Genomic DNA, 15,420 nt, shown 5'->3' on the forward strand with positions numbered 1-15,420 from the left:
TAACGGTTACACATGTCAAGAATATTGTCCAACCTAGAACAAGGATTTGAAAGCCAATAAGCATTTTCCAACTCAAAATAGAGGAATTATTTCTAACAGCACATGCAAAATTAAACGAATTGAATGCTGGGTTGCAGCCATGTTTTAATGATATCCAGATGGCTGTATTTCATTTGCTTAAATCGTTTGTTATTCATCCCAAATTTGATGCCCAGACAGTTTAATGCTGTAATGTAATACCAATAAGCGGTGGTGAAATTGGTTTCCCTGACCTAGGAGTACTCCATCAATTATTTTTAACACCCTTGCATACCTTATTTAAGCAGAAATGCCCCCTAAGATGTTTTGCCTGCCATCCTCAAGCAGGCAGAAGCTGTTTCAATGAATGCCCCCTGACCAGTGCTGTACATGGATAACCCATGTCTACTCTTCAATGTATTAGAAAGACAAGGTTATAACCTTTTTATTTTATTGTTTTCCTCTTATTTCTATGAAATGACCAGTCTTGCATATTCTTGTAGCTACTATGGGCCACGATATGAGCGGCCCAACCCCATCACAGGAGTCAACATAATCATGGGTCTTGGTGACCGGAGGGGCAGGGGAGGAGGCATCGATTTAGCGGGCATTCAGAGTGGAAATGGGGAATTATCATGTGAATGAATTGTTGGTGCGATTCATCCAGTCATTTGCTTGGAAGTGCTGCAGAAAACAGAAGTCTGCAGTTTTCGCCCAGGTAACGGACTACTGGCCATACTGGAATTTACAAAGCACTTTAAACGATGCCTTATCTCTCTCCTCAAATCTGCCACGCCCCATCATTGTTATTGCTTGGCTAATATAGTGCTCTGTGGAAGAGACTTCCACCATCGTTCCTTTTGATAAAGTTACTTGTTGACCATGTTCACATTCTCATACTTGTTAAATAACATTAGGCGATGTAGAGCTGATCCCTGTCAAAGAATCAGATAGTGGCTGCATAGACAAGAAATCACTTTCCCTTATTTAGCGGCGGCTCCTCCGTTAAGGCGGAGAAGCGCCGCCTCACTGCTTCTGAGCAGTGCAGAAAAGAAAATGATAATAACAACATGTTATTATCATTTATTTTTCCACACTGGTCCGGTTCATGTCATTTTAGGTGGGGGTAATCTGCACAGGGCAGGAGGAGGTGGGGTTGGTGCACTTTCTAAGTGTGCATGATGGATTGGCCGACCATCTGCAGATGGCCAAACTGTCATGCACACTTAGCATGTTCTCTACCCGACTGTATTGCAAGGCTGGGTGCAAGGAACCACGGCGCTCCAGAACCACGGCACTCAGACCAATCACGACACTGCTTTCATGCTGGTGAAAGCTGTGTCATGATTGGCTAGGGGATTCTGGGAGCCTGTGTGCTTCCAGTACTCGGATTCAGGAAGAGTTAGAGGACAGAAGAGAGGCAGCTCCCCACAGGAAAGTGGAACAAATATTTGTTCCCTCCCTGCCACCCCCGTTCCATAGCAGCCATCACTGCTTATATTGTCAGCCACAGTGGCTTGTTCTGATTTTGGTAGAATCATGCTTCCTGCCAGTTGGTGAGATGTGTTGTAACAATACAAACGGGGTCTAGTAGGATACCATTCCAAGTACCTCTGTCTACCTCCACTAAGGCAAAAAGAGTGGCCATTGCAGTTCATCCTTCAAAGTTGTCCTGACACTCTATTAGAATGGACCTCAGACTTTACTTCAATAAATAATGACACATGGAGAAAGCAGGAGGTGGAATACCTTTACTGTAAAAAAAAACTAGTAAAAACTGTCCCCGAGGAACATCACTAAAATTCGGGATCAGTGGGCCTCGACTATTGGTAGAGGAGTGAGAAACTCAGAATGGGAGAAGATGCTCACGCCACACAGATGTGGCCAGCAAACAGAGATTCAAGTTCACACAGTTTAACTACCTCCACCAAACCTACTTTTCTCCAAAACGCACTGGTAAAATACACAGGGCCTCATTTATGAGGGCTTGCGTCAGTTTTGCGCTTCCGATGCGTCACTTTTTGTAATGCACCGGCGGCGTAAAACATGCCTCCTATTTACAAAGTGACGCATCTAAGCAGATGCGTCACTTTGTAACCCCCTGCGCTACATTATACCTGCGTCAGGTATAATGTATGCAGGGGGATAGCGTTCCCCCGCAGAAAGCCTCTTAGAAGTGACGCAGTGAAATCTATGAGATTTCACTGCATCACTTCTAGTACGCCGTTGCGTCAAAATCTTGTGCCTGCCTCACAGCAGGCGTAAGGCTGATGCAGGTCCTTTCACATGGGGCTTGCCCCATGTGAAAGGACGCATTGCTGGAGTTGCGTCACTTTTGTGACACACTCCAGCAATGCGTCACTTTTGCGCTTACAGATACATCAGAAATACTGACGTATCTGTAACTCCTTGCGACATGATGCGTCATACATCAAATATTACGCATCAGGAATGTCGCAAGGAGTGCGCACTGAGAAGTGACGCGTCGCTGCTTTCATGCAGCGATACGTCATTTCTCATAAATGAGGCCAACAGACTTTTTCCCCACTTGGTGTGCGAGTTCACATAGATTGGACATTAACAGAACACACTGGTGAACACGGTAGTAGAATTAACAGGTCACAAACCTGTCTCCTAGGACTGATAACCAAACTAAAGCACATAAACAGGTTCATAGATTTCGCATATGCTCTCGACAGGCCAAAATTGCTACCGGTTGAAAAGAACAGAAGACACCACTCCCCAAAAGATGCCTAAAGGACTAAGGGCCATGTGTATAAAGGACAAATGCGTTCGCAAACGCCGAAATTTGCAGAATTTCGGCGTTTGTGAACGCATTTTTGCTAAAAGGTATGTATGTAGCAAATCTGCGTGCAAAACAAGGAATCGCAAAATTTGCGATTCTTTATTTTGCAATTGCATTTAAGGAATCGCAAATTTTGCGATTCCTTAAATGCAATGTATGAAGCACCAGAAAAATGCAAATTGGTTTTAAGGAATCGCAAATTACCCCCAACTTCAAGTTGGTGGTATTTTGCGAATTCCTTGTAAAATTCACTTTTTTGCATTTTCCAAAGTGCAATGTGAGGCACATACATGCCATTAGGGCATGTATGTGCGCCACATGTGCTCCCATGCTGATTTCAGGGGTGCAACAGGGTGTCCTTTGGACACCCCTGCACCCTTGAAAATATTCTCAATTTGCGATTCTCAAATTGCGAATCGCAAATTGAGAATAACTTCCCATTCATTCCTATGGGCCTCCAGGCCCATAGAAAAAAATGGGAAAGTATTCCTTAATTGCGATTCGCAATTTGCTAATCGCAAATAAGGAATACAAAGAAATCGCAAAAAAATTGCGATTTTGTACATACATCCCTATTTGCGATTCTCAAATAGCGAGGTTGATGATACTTATGGCCCAGAGTGAGAAAGAGGACTGCAGAAATGGAAACATTGAATGTGATACAGGAGGAGAGAGCAGCAGGAGCAGAATTGGGCGCATGGGGCCCTGCTATCACAGAATCCGCTAACTAATCAGACGAGAGACCACCATGAAAACATTCACACATATATCTGATCACCCCAAAAGGCACAAAAGTGAAAGACAAAACACGAACAGTACGGCTATTCCTGCAAAGAGTCAGGTGGGAAAAAGGTTCCTATCGACAAAAATAGATTTCCAGCAAAAATGCACTATTGATTGAAGCTTAGCACAAAGTCAGGTACTAAACATGTTTGTTTTTTGTTTGAATGTTATAAGCATAGTGCTGCCAAGACATGGTGTTCACCGCTAACATTAATGCTGGAAGTTTGAATCTGGAACGGATTGAAATGCAACAGAATGGAAAATAATAACGAGTGATTTCATTTAAAAAAGCTGTGATGAAGCTGGAGGCACCATGCAGATTTATGGGAATAAACAAGGTTTGCACAATTTTCTGAACGTGAGTTGACAGGAAGTGGGGCGAATAAAGAATCATTGAGTTGCAGATTCTGGTGGCAAGATAAGAAAAAGCTCTGTATCCAGAAGTGCCTTTTCGAATTTTAGGAATGTAGATCAGAAGAAGATACGAGATTGCAGAAAGGTAGAGGGAAGAAAGATAAAGACAATGGGGCATATTTTCAAGAGAATTATTGCCGCTTTAGCAGCCGTTTTCGGCTGAAAAGCGGCGATAATTCTATTGCAGTATCAACAAGGCCCGCTAACGTGTGTTTCCTTGTTTTAGCAGCCCTTTAAACGCCACTTTGCATGTCAGCGATGAATATCGCTAATGAAATACAAAGTAGGCGTTCCCTTTCATTTCTCCCTTGAAATCTGCACTGACATGGCAGTGCAAGATTATCAAGCCTCAAGCAAACCTGTGATGCAATAAAATAAACCGTGCTAACCGCGATTATCGCAGGTTTGTAACGCCTGGTCAGAAACTGACCTACCCATACTTTTAATGGCAGGTGGATTGTACGGCTGAGGCAACAGGGCATATTATCAAAGAAACGCGATAAATATCGCATTTCCGCTTTGCACGATCCTGTTTCAAGCCGCTATCGGTGGATTTAATAGCCGTAGAGATATGCCTTGATAATAATGCGATATCTCGGAGATTAAATCCGGCAATATGCGGCCTTAAACAACATCACGCAAAGTGGGAAATGCAATATTTATTGCGTTTCCTTTATATTATGCCCCATCGTTTTAAGGGGGTTGGTGTAAAGACAGCTTTGTGACAGATAACCAAAAAATCATTCTTTTAGCTGTTGGAAGCTAGTGTATTTCTTTAAGTAGTGGAGTACATAGGCCTCGATTACGAATGTCGTGGATAATTCTATATCTGCTATAACTCCTATTGCTTTGCATTCCAGAATTTTAATTTTTCAAGATGTTATCACATTTAGAAATTAACAAGTGCAATTAAAATAAGGGCACTCATGAAATTGCATTCCGCTCGCACAGTTTTTCCCACACACCTCATAGGGAACGGAGTTCTGAAAAACTCCACATATCGGCGCAGAGTTTTTCCTCTCTTGTGGCTCACCAACGTTAAGTTGGCGAGTGCGAGTGAGGAAAATCATACTCCAGACTACCTCCCGATGAGATTGCTCAATGTGGGTGGTTGTGTCGGGTCGCTACATCTCGCACTGAGAAACCTTCCACTCACATTGAGGAAGCCACCACTAGAGTAGAACATAGCGTAGCTGAACTTTGCCCAGGCCAAATTAAATCTCCATCCCTCAAATACATTTCAACAAGTCAAATCTCCCACCCACATTTTAATGAAGTAAGCACCAATATTGCTATGTTGTGTGCTGTTGCTTGGGGAACAGTTGGAATAGGGGCGAATTATTGCATCCAACACATTCAGAACATGTTGGTGTCTGATTTTATTGGCTGCAATAATTATCGAGTAAATTTAATAATGAATTATTTTTTTTAAATGACTGGGTCCCGCGTTTGCACATCTCCCGTTCTTGCCTCTGCTCTCCTGCCTCTGGCAGGAACAGGAGAAGCAGACAGCCTCTTTCCCCTCCCCATAGCTAATCAAAAAGCTGCAATGGCAGCATTGTGATTGGTGGGGATGCCGCCCAGCCAGGTGCCTATGGGGAGAGCCATTTTCTCCATGTAGGCTGAATTGCAGCCTGGATCGTGAAAGGGCAGAGTGCGCATGACTAGTTTGGGCGGCCCCAGAGGGCCGACTAAACCAGTCATGTTCTCTCTCAGGAGTGAAGAAAACAAAAGGAGCCAGGCCCTTAGGGACAGGTGAGGAGGCTGGACCTTATTTTACACTACCATACCAAAAATTGTCTCGTCACCTACATTTAAATCCACAATTGAGGAAAGCTGAACACGCAACGAGTCGTATTCAACGAGGTATTTTTATTTATACCAGATTGACTTTTCAATTAATCAAAAAATTCAAAAAGACAGATTAGACACATATAAAGACACATTACTACGTGACATATTTATACCATGAGTAACATGTTCTTACACTATACAAATATAATAGTTTTGCTTGAAAAAACAGTCAAAAAAACAGTGATGATTTTAAAACAAACAGAACATTTCAACCATGTGCAACAAACAACAATACATTTACCACTGTAAAAGGCGATTAAAGCACAAATGAAAAAAGAAAAAGATAGAAAAGAAGCAAAGTTAATTTGTGAGTTTTTGCCGTCAGCAGAAATGCTGGTATAAGGGAATGGATCACATTAAATCCTTTCTAACAGGCCGACGCGTTTCGATTCCAGTGAGTTATTTCCTGGAATCTCATCAGGGCGCAAACAATTCTGTCAGATTGTGGGAGATGCGAAAATGCACGTGGTTTCTGTCTGTGCAAAGTCGTGCTTCTTGGGCATGTAATCAAAAAGCTGGACGGGGGACCACCGTCAGGGGGCGCATGAAGTGAAGCCTGACGGCTGCCGCTCTGTCAGCGTTGTGCTCTCAGATGGATGAGGGGCGAAGCAATGAAGTATTCACACTTACTTTGGCAACTGCGAGGCTTGGGGCTTCGTATTATTCTATTTTGAGTAATTCTCGTTAAACCTTCAAAATTGTGGAGGCATCCGCTGTGTCCTCTCCTGTCCCTGTCCGCGGCGTTTTGTGCCGAATCCATTCCCTTATACCAGCATTTCTGCTGATGGCAAAAACTCACAAATTAACTTTGCTTCTTTTCTATCTTTTTCTTTTTTCATTTGTGCTTTAATCGCCTTTTACAGTGGTAAATGTATTGTTGTTTGTTGCACATGGTTGAAATGTTCTGTTTGTTTTAAAATCATCACTGTTTTTTTGACTGTTTTTTCAAGCAAAACTATTATATTTGTATAGTGTAAGAACATGTTACTCATGGTATAAATATGTCACGTAGTAATGTGTCTTTATATGTGTCTAATCTGTCTTTTTGAATTTTTTGATTAATTGAAAAGTCAATCTGGTATAAATAAAAATACCTCGTTGAATACGACTGGTTGCGTGTTCAGCTCTCTCAGGAGTGGGCACACCACTCCTCCCCTGCCCAGCCCTGCTGTAGAGCAGCCCCGCCCACCCACCCAAAACCAAACACTTCTGCTTTCTCATACTGCAAGAAGCATAAACATAAAATGGAAGTTTTACCATTTTATATTTCTATTTCTCGCACTGCGAGAAAGCAGTTGTGTGACCCTCTTTTGCCCTAGAGTAGGAGCCGCCCCTGTTTGAGACAATAATGAATGATTTCAGACAATAACGGTTGTACAATGTAAACCCAAAACAGAGAGCAGTAGTGTAATTAAAGTGTGACCCAATCACAGCTTAGAGAACAGTAAGCCACTGTACACTAGTAATGATAACATAGTTCCCAGTGGTGATATTTAATGTGAATTGATGCATGGCATGAAAGATCAGTACACCGACAAGCTGGTTGCATGCTTAAAGGAAAACTGCATTGCTGCTGCTCAAGTAATATCCATTTTGTATATTTAGCCTTGGAAAAACTTTGAACCATTGAAGCCAACACAATTGGCTTTCTAGTTCTTGTTTGATATTAGGTCAAGCAGTTTGTTGTCATGAAGTGGCTTATGAAGGAAGAAACTGTTGTCATGCTTGAGCATTCTAAGGAGTTCTCCGAATTGTGCTCATGCTTGATGATGCTGCGATAAACTGATATGTTTCTTCCCAAAGAGCCATTTATCATTCATTTCCAGACTATTTACCAGAAATCTACATTGCCCTGATTATTTTCAGTACCATTAAACGTAATGGGGTGGCCCAGTAACCCTGAGAACCTGGGTAGTTAAACTAAAGAAAAACAGTGGTTCTGTCGGAAAACACAAATACATTGAAAATATACTGTATATACACTTAAAGAACACGATTCTAAGAAGAATTAGTGAGAAACAAACAAACACCTGACCACAAGAGAAAATATAAGCAAATTATTGTATTTTAACCATCTTCACAGTTTGAATTATTTGAAGCTGTCCAGAACATACAAAATGTAAAAAACTGTACACTTAAGAAGTGAGTCGTGACTAGTGACTAGGTGCTTAACGGAAGATTAGACAGAACACATAATCATGGACATACATACATATATATATATATATATATATATATACAATATTTAAATCACGTGTGTCCACTATTAATTACACATGTTTCAAAATGGATCAATTATTTATTTCGTTCGTTGAAACTTTGTGTGGACCGATACATAGACAGAACGTCGACGTTTCAACCCTAGATATGATGCTCTGATTTGTCTGCATCTAAATGCGGGGCTTCCCCAGGACTGCAAAAGGTTGGACAGCCTATGAATGCAAAATGAGTGTGGACAGGGTCTGATGTGGGTCAAGATTTTAAATTGCGTTCACTAGCAATGCCAGACCGGCTTACCTTAGAAAGGAGATTGTATCTAAGAAGTGGCTTCAACTGTAGTAAGGAGGTTGTCAGCCGACAAACTCCAATTGTTTGGTGGATCTAGATTCCTACGGAAAAGAAATGAGTACAGGAAGCTATCTGAGCTTCTCAGCTGTGCGGTAAGTCATAAAGCATAGATGCTGGAGTAAGGGCTATGCATACCTTCTTTGCATTTAATTGGTCTTTAGCATCAGCCGGTGTGGACATCCTAGTTATTCTGTGCCGCCGTGGCGATCATCTGAAAGGACAGAGAGCAATTCTCAATCCTTAGCATTGTTGACTAACTACGCACTTAAGTGTGACTAAAGTGAACTTGAAAGTGAACTTACAAAAGGGGGGGTGGGGTGCCCATGCTGACTCAATCTGTCCAACATGACATTTTTAACGAGACGTACGGCTAGTCAGACCCCTTCTTGTTGATGAACATGAATGCCATATAATGCTTTGGGACGTGCATATTAATTATGTAAGGTGCAACCAAAGATAGCTCGCCTTCAAAGTGGATGAAACGGGGTCAAGAATGTACAAAGGGCTGTGGGCCCTGAAGCAATAATTGTGCCACCCACTCGAGTAGACTTTTAAAACCCGTCTTAGGCCTGCCATTGCAGCCGCATATGCAATTTTAAACTGCCATTTCAAACTGGCAAATTAAACCTTTTGCCAGGCCTAAATCTTCCTTTTTAATGCATATAGGTCTCCCCTAGTGTTGGCTCTAAACAGCCCATAGGGTAGGGTACATTGTTTTTGAAAAGTTGGACATGTACTTTTAAGTTTTACACTTCCTGGTAGTGAAAAACTCTCAAATTCGTTTTTCACAATTGCAACGCCTACTTCTCCCATAGAATAACGCTGGGTTACCTTTTCATATATTTAATAAGTGATAGCATCTGTATGGGAGCAGGTAGGATTGTTATGTCTGGTGTCTGAGGAATTGCAATTTAAAACACTCTTTAATGGTAGGTGAGATTTCAAGTTACAATTTTGAAAGTAACACTTTTAGAAATGTGGCATTTTCTTGCCCTAACCATTTGGTACCTGCAGATTGTTTCCTGGGTTAAGTGACTAGGTGTCGTTGTGTATTCCTTCAAGACAGCCACACAACAGAGGGTCTGAATGTTGGTGGGATGGGCCATCCTGACTTGAGGAGTGGGGTGGAGCTGTCACCTGTCACACTTGCACTTTTCAGGCATAGTCTTAATTCACACACAACATCATTGCAAGAATTTCGCCTAAGCATAATGATCATTTCCCAAAATTACATGAATTAAGCAGGTGTAACTTAAATTTCGCAGAGGCCTAGCTTTTACTAATAATCGTCTCATGTTGTTGAGAATCACTGCACAGTTAAAATCTACCTCACAAAATGATGACACTTTTTGCCTACTGTAAGAAACAATTATCATCTAAATTAAGCAAAGAAAGAAATATAAAAGCTAAAACTAGTACTAGGTGAACTCTCACTTTCTATTGAAATGGTAAATAAAGATAATACCTATCATCCAATAGTTTATTATAAAAAAATCTTCTCCAAATTTACATAAATAGCATTTGTGAGTGACCCAGCTTCAAATAGACAAATATTCCTTCGGCATATTATTGTTTTATCATCAGAATCTTTTAAGAATGAAGGGAGCATACATATATATATCATCCTCAATGCCATTGTTGCTACACACAAATAATGTCATTCTTTTGTCTTTAACAGAGAATTTCACACAGAGGAAACTTGATACAATTGCAACTTACAACAGAACACTATGCAAGTATCTAAAACAATGACCTGGGCCAAACGTTGGCTTCTCATACTGGCAAAAAATGTTCCCCTAGACAGAAACATGTTTATGTGTTCACATTATTGGGTATTATATTGCCTTATGCTCTTAATTTAGAAAGCTACATGTTGTTAAATCTTCAAGAGCAAAAATATCTAGGAAACCATTCTTTGTTTATTGCCCATGTTTGGAGTTGGTGTTATAGCATGTAAAACAGCAGCGTTATAGACTTATTTCACCTATGCAGGAACGCAACATTTGGAGTCAGGTGATGCAACTTCCAACAGAGAAACATACAATTCCTATGGGGAAGGATATCAGTATAAGGAACCTCTAATCCAAAATTAAGCAGTGACCATTAGTTATGTGTAAATCACTACAAAGCAGAGGCAAGAATTAGGTGGAAGTCTGATTCAAATAAATGGTTGATTTTGATTAAAGTATACTTCAAAAGGCTCCATCTACTATGCATATAAGTGGGCTAGACTTCCAGTGTAAACCGGAACTCATGCAAGATACCTCCATTATAATAAATAAGGTGTCAAACAGTTGGAGAACCATCCAAAACTGGATTCGTGCCAACTTAAAGCATTGTTATTGTGGCACAGTTATGAGAGAGTAGTCTAAATGAAAGAAGCATCATTAAGGTATGGAGGGTTGCTCTGACTACTAATATTTCTTCATGTGGGTATTTCACCAAAATACATTTTATTTTCTTCAGGCACAATTTGGTTACTTTTGCCTTGTCATTAGATATTCTGCAACATGGTCTGCTTATTAACAATTTGCAGGTGTAAGACCATGTTCAGCCACAAGGCAGGCAGAGGCTACTGGGCCCCAACCGTGCTGGCTGAGAAAAATTTCTATGGGTGACCTGGGTTTTTCCTACTATAGCTCCGCAACAGAGCTAGCTACAACCCTTTCCACACTTGACTACCAGTGTAGCAAAGTCGAATAGTCATAGGTCTCTCAAGAAAGTTTTGGAGGTAGGGCAAGAGCTCCGAACTCAACCGTCAACCAACAGACACAAAACTTAACTTTGAGCCCAGAGCTTATCTTACAGTAAAAATACTCACTAATGCAGCAGAGGTGGTTGTAGGAGTGCACTGGCCAAAGGTACACTCTATCTCAAAGCCTGCACCAACTCCTAGAGTTCCCATTGCTCCCAGAACTCAATCCTGAACAAAATAGGAGGGCAACAATGTAATATTTTTCTTTTCAGCTGGCAAAACGATTTCATAGCTATAATCACTCTTTTTTCATGCATACCAAGCTTCTTAATAAATTATCAGGTGATGCATCTTATCTTACGATCTTTTATTCCATCCACAACATCATTCTGATTGCTTTAATTCATTGATCTCCCGTCTTCCTTTAGATGTGTTGTGTGTTCCAATGTTGAGAACCGATAGCTCAAAACTATTGCATGTCCACACGGTATCTCACAGCACATCTAAAGGAAGATGTGAGATCAATCCATTAAATCGATCTAAATAGAAACATTAACATGGGGAAAAGAAACCTCACACAATTGCCCTTATGAAGTCCCTTTAATGGATGATACACGTTGGCTGGGTCTGCTAAAGTAAAGTGATGTTGTGGATTGAATAAAAGATCATATAGATCAGATGCAACGGCTGATAATGTATTAAGAGCAGTACAAAAGGGGGTGGTGATGGACGGAGCATCTAAACCAATCAAACACTCACACCCAGTCAACAGATCTGAGTTTGATCCATCACCGTTCTTTAGCCCACTCTGCCACCCCAGTTCAGACATGGCCATATGCAAATCAGTCTGACCCTGTGCCTCATGGGAACAGTCCAGCCCGAACTGCCAAGCCATGCCTTCCCTGGACCGGAATCAAGCTTCCTAGGACAGGTTTCTGGCATTTCAGCCGTCTTCAGCCAGGCTTGCTTGAATCCAGTGGCAAAGTGAGCAAGGGACTCACGTCTGAGCATACCCCGCGACACTTATGGCGAACAAAGCGGTACAAAAGGGGGTGATAATGTATTAATAAACTTGGTATACATTAAAAAAGAGTGATAATAGCTACACAATCGACAGTCCAGGACCATCATTTGGCCTGCAGAGACTATTAGCGGCCACGATTTAATTTAATTTAATTGTGGGTTTATATAGCGCTAGGAATCGACTCCCGGAGGAGTATCTCCACGCTTCGACCGCTGGGGAACCCGTACTGGCTCACCCTGAGAGATGGTCCCTGATGGGTATCTCTAAGGTGCGACCAAGCATCCCCGGCGGTCTGGGGGGGCCGTTGTGAAGATGAGGCAAGCTGATGCCCAGAGTTGCCGAGTGTGGTTTCTGACTAGAGTAGGCACCGAGGCGAGAATTATCGAGTCCGCTGACCCTGGTCCACGACCCTGCCGCGTCAGGAATCGAACCCTGGTCCCGGGCCGTTCTCTGCTTACGGGTCTGCCGCCTCTAACCAGTGAGACACACTTTGTTTACTGAATTTTCACGACACTTCACATGCACAGAGACTGAGAGACGTTGTCATGTTACACGTGGCTACTTCAAAACAGTCCACTTCATCTGAGTGTTCCTCATGGCAAGTACATACGGGGTTCACCTCTTTGACAGTCTCTCTTTCTACAAAGCCAGGCAGTATCATACTCTCTCTCTCAGTGGACGCACGGGACAAGCAAGAGACACTGCTACCACAGCTTGCAGATACTGTAGTCTGCTGCCCTCCATGAGGGTATGCTTTGTGAATCCCTCAGGTCACAAGACAAGTCTTGGACTTCACATTGGTAGGTACAGACATTGGCCTCAGCATTCACGCTGAATCAGCGTGATGCTCATGCAAAAAGAACAGTCATGGTACCACTTCCACATGTAGATGTACACTCAGGGGAAGAGTACATTCCGGTTCACTATGCTGGGGACATCCCCTTTGTAACAGCATGGACCACAGAACTAATAATTCTAATGAGGTAATAGCTTTTGCATACTTTCTAGTGCACGTCGGTGGCTATTCTATTCCTTGTGTTAGGGGAAGCTTACACATTTGCACATTACACTTGTTATCTTCCTGTATGCGCAATTGAAACGCCTTTTAAGTCTCATGGTCGAAACCTGCAGTGCATAAAGTCTGACTGTTGCACTATCGTTCTGTTCTTTTATGATTATAGGCTCTTTCATCATATGATCAGATAACCTAACCATATCTTTTTTAAATACTTTTTATTGTTCCAATTTGATTTTTGTGAAATGTTATTCTTATGTTCTATTTTTGCTATAGTGAAAGCCTTTGGTTGAAAGCACTAATAAATAATAATTATATACTTCTAGATTTTTCCTACATTTAGTGCATTCATCCTCAGGTCTGGTAGAAAATACTCTTGTAGCTTTGTCAAACACTAACTCAGTAGAGAGCCAAGGGTACTTCAAGGAGAATTGTTTTCACATACAGTTAGGGACATTTGGATTAAGGGTGTTGTATTAGCTCAGCCAGTGAGCATTAAGTCTCTAGTTTCTCATCCACCTCTGATCAGACAGAGACCTTTAGGGCTAAAACGTTTCATGAACTTCCAAAGATTTGTCACCGAGGTAAGCTTGCAAAGTCAGCTACATGTCACGCTTTGATAATTAAGTAAACTTTTGGTATGATGCCTTTTGACAAAGGGAATCGAAAGTCGCCAATAAAACCATGCATGTCCATAACCCAACAAAGTACCCATTTCATGTTGGTCAGTAAAACAGTGGCGGCTCGCATTGGGCATGCTGCGGGGTGGTGAGGTGGGGCGGGGAGGGGCAGGGTGGGGGTTTAGTAAACTCGGACATACGACAGAACGGAGGAAAATAATAATTACTTTCCTCCGTTCCATCATATGTCCGAGTTTACTACGCCCCCACCCTGCCCCTCCGTTGCATTAGTGGCCTGTGGAGGGAGTTCCGTGGGGCAGCGAGGCAGTGAGGGGCAGGTTGGGGGGTAGTAAACACAGAAATATGGATGAACAGAGGTAAGTAAACCTTTAAATAAATAAAACGAATTTTGTTGCGCGTGCTGCATCGCAAAATGCAATGTAGCGCATGCAACAAAATTCATATTTAAATGTTTACTTACCTCCGTTCATCCATATTCTGCTGTTTACTACCCATCACCCTGCCTCTCCTCACTCCCTCTATGGGCCGCTACTGCTCCCCCGCCCTACCGCCCCGCAGCACGCCCTGCAGTAAAACCTCTGTACTGTTTCCATCCTCGAAATTGTCTATTTTCACAGGTGTCAGAAATTGCAGGTTGAAGTAATATCGCAGGTTCTCTGAGTTGCCCCTTGAAGGTGCCTGCAGATGGGGAATTACCAGAGTAATCAGAGTTACCCCCACCAAACTGCGGTTGGCAGTTCTCATTTTATGCTTGTTTCCGGTTAGGACATTTCCCCAGCTTTTATGTGGTGAAATGTGCGGTTAAGACCTAGGAATGCAACATTGTCATTTCTGAGTCATGCAGGACCTGCCATATCAGTAGGAAAGCCTTTTGAAATAAGAGACTAGGAATTTCTCAAGTAGAAATGGCTTATCTCTTCACCAAATTACAATTACAACACATTGCTGTGTCACAAAGCCATTTAGGATGCAAGTTTTATATTAAAAAGAGAACATAATAGATACTTACACCAGAATAGAAAGGTTCACCAGATACACAGATGACATCCTGCTCCTGGATCATCAAAATATCTTTGGCTAAGTGCAGTCGCACTTTGAAAGGCTCTTGATTACCATCCTGCAGCAAACAAATCCCCGTCTTTGTCTGTAAGAGCGGAAAAGAAAGAAAGACACAACTGCATTACAGATGAAACTTCAATCGTTCAAACACTGTCCACTTACAAAAGAGAATTTTGGTGCCATGAGTTGCCAGTCTCTAAGAAGAAATCCTCAGCAGACCGAAATATGTTAATAGAAGAAATTATTACATTTTCCTCAGTAGTACAAAGAAAAAAATGCCTGCATTTGGAAATAAATGAATGTTGTGATAAAAAAACATTTACAGTTTGACGATCAACACAACTTAGGCTCAGGTTAGTAAAAGGGATTTAAATAACATTTGTTTCAGTTTGTGACAAGGCTTGTCGTACCAAGACTGTGTGACAGTACCCGAAAGCAGCACTTTGGAGGTTAATATACCCAGATACCCTTGGAGAACACTACAGCGACTTCTGGTTTGGACCGGCGGTTTAAATGGGCTGGTATTCACTGGTACAGAGTGCC

General features: G+C 41.9%; 1 protein-coding gene across 1 annotated transcript in view; it reads right to left on the reverse strand.

Moving 5' to 3' along the window:
• The window catches only part of SNTG1 (syntrophin gamma 1), a 1,650,669-nt gene extending 1,635,609 nt beyond the window's left edge, over window positions 1-15,060 (reverse strand). The window contains exons 1-2 of the mRNA XM_078686185.1: window positions 15,040-15,060; window positions 14,828-14,962 (exon numbers count right to left, since the gene is read on the reverse strand). Of these exons, the coding sequence (XP_078542311.1) occupies window positions 14,828-14,962; window positions 15,040-15,060 (156 nt within the window). The remainder of the gene's footprint in view (window positions 1-14,827; window positions 14,963-15,039) is intronic.
• Between the last annotated feature and the right edge of the window lie 360 nt (window positions 15,061-15,420).

The sequence above is a fragment of the Lissotriton helveticus genome, chromosome 4_1 (assembly GCF_964261635.1).
Source record: "Lissotriton helveticus chromosome 4_1, aLisHel1.1, whole genome shotgun sequence".
Classification (NCBI taxonomy): domain Eukaryota; kingdom Metazoa; phylum Chordata; class Amphibia; order Caudata; family Salamandridae; genus Lissotriton; species Lissotriton helveticus.